Here is a 6000-nt window from a genome sequence, read left to right as displayed (position 1 = left end):
CCCGGCATCCCTGCCTGGTCAGAGCAGGCTCCCCTGAAGAGAACACTAAATAATTGATGAGAATCGATTGCCGGGATGCGATGGAAGGGGAACCGGGCGCATCCCTTGCACGCAGCCTCCTCCTTCCCCTATTGGCGCTGTAATCCTGTTCCACCATGTGCAGAGAGATAAGGGGACGCAACTCAGCCTTCAGGCCTGGGCGGGGTTCTTGCCGTTTAATCTTTTCTTTTCTCTTCCCTCCGCTGCTTTCCTCCCTCCCCCCCCCCCCCCCCCCCCTTCCGTCTCCCAGGCCCAGTGAGGTCAGCTCATGAATATTGCTTCATTTTCCTGAGAGGCTCTGGCAGCGCCGGGTACCTCGTGTGCGGGTGCCCGTCTCCCTGTGCATGCATTTCGCCAGCCCGGCAGCAGACAAAGTGGTGGTGAGTATTGCGGCCGATTTAGATCCAAGCCTTTTTGTTTCTCTCTAAAAGGGAACATTATTCGGGATTCGGATGCAACAAACCCGCCAGGGATGAAAGGAGGACCTGCGAAAATCCTCCCGCGCCTTTAAAACCCGGACAAAAGGCAGAAGCTGTCCCAAACCTCAAGGCGCGGTTGCGAACTGGGATCTGGGAAGGGGAGAGGCGGGCGCCCGGCCGGGGAGGGGGGCCGGAGCCGGGGGGAGCGCTGCCTGAAGGCCCGGGCAGGGCAGGGCGGAGGGGATCCCCACGCCGGCGGGTGGAGCCACCGGACTTTTCCCCTTTTGTTGTTGCCGTTTGTTTACGCGGTTTTGGTTGGTTTTTTTGGGGGTCGTTTTTTTTTGTTTGTTTGTTTTGGATTTTTCCGCCCGGGCAGCCCTTCCCGGCAGGAAAACCTGCGGAGGCGCCGCGTCCCGGCGCCACGTGGGTTTGCCGCTGGGGAGGAGGCTGGGTCGCCGAGCTCTGTGAGGACGGGGCTGTCGGGCTTGGGCTCAAACGGGACTGTGCTAGTTAAAAGAGAAAAAATTAAAACCAAACAAACCCAACCCCCCAAAAAATAATCGGCCAAGGGAGCGGTAGGCGGCGGCCGGTCCCGGAATTGGGGGCACCGGCGGTGCTCCTGGCGGATCGCGGCTGAGCCCAGTGGCTTTGCTGCAGGGAAACTTCCCGGAAAGCTCCAGGTATAGCGTAGGGCTCCCGACTATTATTTTAAATTTAATTTTGGACGGTAGGTACAAGGCAGAGTAAGGGGTAGGACGCAGGATCTGAGTCCTGGCTTTTCGCAGTTTCTTTGGGTTTGGGTTTCGAGAGTGACATTTTGTACCTGTATGGCTCTGAACAACGGTGGTGTGGGAATTCTGTTTGTCTTGCTTCGCGGGGATGCAAAGCAAATCTTCTACAAGATAAAAGATATGTGATACAAGTGTAAGTTTTGATAGATTTACACTCCCATGCTCCCTTTTTACTAATTAATACCTGGGAAGTTTCTGGCAAATTGTGTCATTTTGAGCATTAATTTCCAGAATATTGGTTAAAATCAGTGCAGTTGAGAGGAAACCCCATGCTCCTGCCAGTAAGAGCAGAGCAAACACAGCCTTATTGTCTGGTATGTTCCAGGGAGTAAACCAATTGTCAGGGTACCGTATAATGTCTACATTGACTTTGCCCAGTCCTGTTTCTTTCTTTATTCCCTGCTTTAGTAGGGAACGGCTAAGCCATGTTCTAGGAGGGAATCGTCAGGCCGTGTTGGGAATGCTGTCGTTTCTACTTTTGCTCATGTTTAAGGACAGTTGAATAAAGGCTATGCGAAAACAGTTTGTGGATCACAGCCATTATTTTCAGGATATATTAAGGAACATTAACAGCATGATATGGCTTTTAACAGCCCTTTTTAATAATCTGTCGGGGCCTCGATAACTCCAGTTTTGTCACCATGGGGGAAAATTGCCGTGTGAGCACCCTTCGGCGAATACCACATAACACCACGTACTGGCTGAGGGTGTATTCCTTGCTTCCTCTGTCTTGCAAATTATGCCTCAGTTCTATGTCAGCATAACTAGTAACAAACCTGGATCAGTCCTTAAGTCCTGACAATGCCTCTGGAAAACAAACTGGGACAAATCTGCACTTAGACACTGATTGAAGGGCCCCTTTCCTTTACGGCTCTCGATTCCCGGGTTTCGGAGGCCTAACGTCACCCTGGAAGAGTCCCTGTCAAAGCGGGAGGCAAATCTGTTGTTGCTTCCACGTGTGCAGCCCTTTGTACAGCAGCCTGTCCGCACTGGGCTGGGACGGACGGACACCTGGAAGGGGCATCTGAGGAGGCAGGCAGGTGCAGTAGCAACCCAGACCGGCACTCGGTTTGGCAGCGAGGGCGAGCGAGAGGGAAGGCAGCGTGTGGATGGAAATTGAGCTGGGATGCGGCACCCGGTCGGGGGAAGGGGTCGGCGTCGGGTGGGAAACCGCCCCAGGATGCAGGCGGGTGGGAACGGATCCGCCTCAGGCGTGCAGCGGGGGCTCCCGGCCGAAAGCCCCTCGCTCGGGGTCGACGCTGCGCTTCAGCCGGCCGGCTCGACCCGGCCGCCGGTGCCGGCGGGCCGCGGGGCAGGGCTGGGGAGCCGGGGAGTGAGGGGTTTGGGGCGGGGGCACTGCGGCGGCAGGCAGCTGGCACGCCGACCGCGCCAGCTCCCCGCCGCCCCCGGGCTGCCCGCCCCGTCCCCACCCCGACCGTCTTCTCCGCTTCTCCTCCCCCAGCTCTCAGGGCGGCGGCGGCGGGGGAGGCGGAGGACGCCGCCGGTGATGGACGTCTCCCCGAGATAGCCGCCGCCATGAGCCAGCCGCCTGCAGGGGGCGCCGCCGCCGCCGCCGAGCCTCGCCTCCACCCCGAGGGCAGCAGCGGCAGGAAGCAGCAACGAGCCTCGTCTCCAGCCAGGGCCCGCGACACCCCCCCGCGGCCGCCGCCCGCCGCCGCTGCCGCCGCCGCCTCCCGCGCCGCGCCCGCCGTTGCCGCCGCCGCCGCCGCCGCCAAGGCCGCCTCGGCGCGCCCGCCGCCGGGCCCGGCCCCCAGAGCCGCCCGCGGCCGCGCCGCCGACAGGACCGGGCGCGGCGCGGGGCCGCCGGGAGCTGTCCAGCCCGGCGCCGGTGCTGAACCGCCGCCCGCCGCCGCCGCCGGCGGGAGAGGCGCCGCCGAGGAGCCGCCGCCGCGCGCCGCCGAGCCCGCCGCGCTGCGCGCCGCCGAGGAGGCGCCCCCTGCAGGAGGCGGCGGCGGCGGGGGGGAGCGAGAGGGGGCGGTGGCGCCGCAGCCGCCGCCGCCGCCGCCCAAGCACTGGCGGGGGAAAGCGGGGCGGACGCCGCTGAAGGGCGCGGGGGAGGCGGCCCCGGCGCCTCCATCTTCTTCGGGCGCGGGGAAGGGCCGCGGGGCGGCGGGCGGCGGCGGGTTCTGGAAGGAGGGATGCCTGCAAAGTGAGCTCATCCAGTTCCACCTCAGGAAGGGGCTGGCGGCGGCCGCCCAGATGCAAACCAAGGGCAGCAACCACAGCAGCAGCGGCAGCGCTTCCTCCGCCTCCTCCTCCGCCGCCTCCGCGGCCGCCGCCCCGGTCGAGCCTCCCCCGGCCGCCCCCGCCTCCTCGCCCTCTGCCATGGCGGCGGCCGGGGCGGAGGGGCTGCGGCAGGGCGAGGCGGACGGCGGCGCCAGGAGCGGCGCCCCCGAGGGCTCCCTGAGCTCGCAGCTGCAGGAGGAGATGCAGGAAGAGATGGAAAAGCTGCGGGAGGAGAACGAGAGCCTCAAGGTAAGGGGCCGGGGCGGCGGTGGCGGGGGCCGGGGCCAGGGCGGCGGCGGGGGTCGGCGGGAACCGGGGCCGGGGGGTCCCGCCACCCCCGCCCCGGTAGGGGCCTCCCCGGCCCCCCTCTCCCCCAGCACTAGCGCTGGAGGCAGAGTTAAGGCGGCCCTGTCTCTGAACGTGCGGGCAGTGGCACTTTTCGTTGCAGTGCTTTTAATGAGCTGGGTTGTATTTAGCTGGTGTCTCTGCGGGGGGGAGCTCCATTTTGGCTGCCTTCCCCTCTACGTGCTGACATTTGTGCTTTGCACCCACCTGTTGCACCCCATCCTCTTCTCACCCTGGTGCCAGAACGAGATAGATGAGCTGAGGACAGAGATGGACGAGATGAGGGACAGCTTCTTCGAGGAGGACGCTTGTCAGCTTCAAGAAATGCGCCACGAACTGGAGCGAGCCAACAAGAACTGCCGGATCCTTCAGTACCGGCTGCGCAAGGCCGAGCGCAAGAGGCTCCGCTACGCCCAGACTGGCGAGATCGATGGGGAGCTCTTGCGCAGCATGGAGCAGGACCTCAAGGTACAGACGCGAGCAGGTGTCAAGGGAAGGGAGTGCCTCAGATGGAGACACAAGTGTGCACTCGGTCCTTATGACTCAGGGATTTCCATCTGTTCTGTCGCACACTGTGCACCCAATGGAGCCCGTAGGGTAGCAATGGCCAAGCTTAACTTGGTAACAGAAGCCTTTTAGTATGTAGGTAGGCTATTTTCAGCTTCAGTCCAATCATTTTTTGTAAATAAATGCAAACAGTGATTCAAATGCAAAATTGGATCTAGGGGTTTTGGATCTTTTATGATGAATGCAAAACATACCCTACCACCGCAAAATTAAACCAGCCTCACTGAGTTGCCCCATTGACTTTGAGAGGATTGCTGTACTCTTCAGTAAAGATTTCACAGGACTGGTAGATTCAGTACTTGCAGAGCCACAACATGAAATCCTGACTCTGTTGGCGCCAGTGGAAAAACTGCTGTTATCTTCAGTGAAGGCAGGATTTTCCACATCCACCTGAAACCACAGACACATCACATTTCAATGTGTAATCAACTGTATTTAATCCATAACATCGGAATGAGCCACAGCCCATTGTTGAGAAAAAGTGTCAGTCCTTATTTAAAGATTGTTGTTGGCAAAATATCCATCATCTCCATTGGAGATTGGTGCAGTTATAGAAAAAAACCCTTTCTTGCACCAGTTGGAAGTTGTTTAGCTTCCGCTTCTGTCCACTAGACTTTGTTAAGGCTCCTACTGAATCAGGACTCTCAAATTTTTCCCAGTTGACTGGTCATCTCCCTCCATTTCTCATGGAGGTACAAGGCCTGTGTATAGAAACATTTGTCCACTGTATAGGGCTCGTTACCTATGGCTTGTTAGATTCAGTGGGCTGTAGTTGAAAATGCTGATTTAATATATGATCAGGAACAAGGTCATTCTTAAACTTCTTTCTGATAAACATAATGGATTGAGAGTCTGTTATTCCCAAGCCTGGTTTGTAGACTTGGATCATTTTTTCTGAAAGTTTTCCAGCTTATCATCATTCTTATTAAAATGGAGACACCAGTCCAAGCCGTGTTCCAGTAATTTTCTCACTCAAGCCATTTCAAATGCCAATATCCTTTGCTTGCTATTCCTTTCCTGTGGATATTCAAACCCCACATTTGCTACTGTGACAGTTCTGTAAGTGCAGCTGTTCACATGGCTCCTGACAAAACAGTGTCTTCCTGGTCAGAAGCAAAATGACCCGTGTCAGGAGTCAGATGGAATTGCTGATCGAAGCAAGGGACATTTTCTACACTCAGAATGACGCTTAGGTGAATATTTGAGACACGCACCTTTGCAGGCAGAATTTGAATGTGAAGCTTCATGTCCCAAGTACACATTGTGATTCCAGCTTCTAGAGCTGATTTCTTTGTTGGCTCAACGTTACTTTGTACTAGCAAGTAATACATGAGCAGGGCCTGGGAGGGAAATGGACTCTCTGGTGAGTTGCTCACCTGCAGTATAGGAGGTGTTAGCTAAGGCCTTAGGTTGAGCTGGGCAAAGAGCTCACCTTGATTAGGATTTTCTCCCATGTCTTTCCAAGTAACCATATAACTGACTGTTTGGAAAGAAATAGTGTTATTGCAAAGCGTTCCCACAGATCACAAATGTGTTCTGCTTTGGAGCACGGATGAATGTCTAATGCCAAATTTCTGCCAAATTGCATTCCG

General features: G+C 57.5%; 1 protein-coding gene across 1 annotated transcript in view; it reads left to right on the top strand.

The window, feature by feature from the left end:
* The first annotated feature begins 343 nt into the window (after positions 1-343).
* MTCL3 (MTCL family member 3) overlaps positions 344-6000 on the top strand; it is a 32687-nt gene continuing 27030 nt past the window's right edge. The window contains 3 exon segments of the mRNA XM_075087587.1: positions 344-419; positions 2712-3745; positions 4085-4309. Coding sequence (XP_074943688.1) covers positions 2786-3745; positions 4085-4309 — 1185 coding nt within the window. The 5' untranslated portion in view covers positions 344-419; positions 2712-2785.

The sequence above is a fragment of the Phalacrocorax aristotelis genome, chromosome 3 (assembly GCF_949628215.1).
Source record: "Phalacrocorax aristotelis chromosome 3, bGulAri2.1, whole genome shotgun sequence".
In the NCBI taxonomy this organism is placed as follows: Eukaryota; Metazoa; Chordata; class Aves; order Suliformes; family Phalacrocoracidae; genus Phalacrocorax; species Phalacrocorax aristotelis.
Note: the sequence above shows the minus strand (reverse complement) of the source record. Positions and strands in the feature narration are given on the sequence as shown.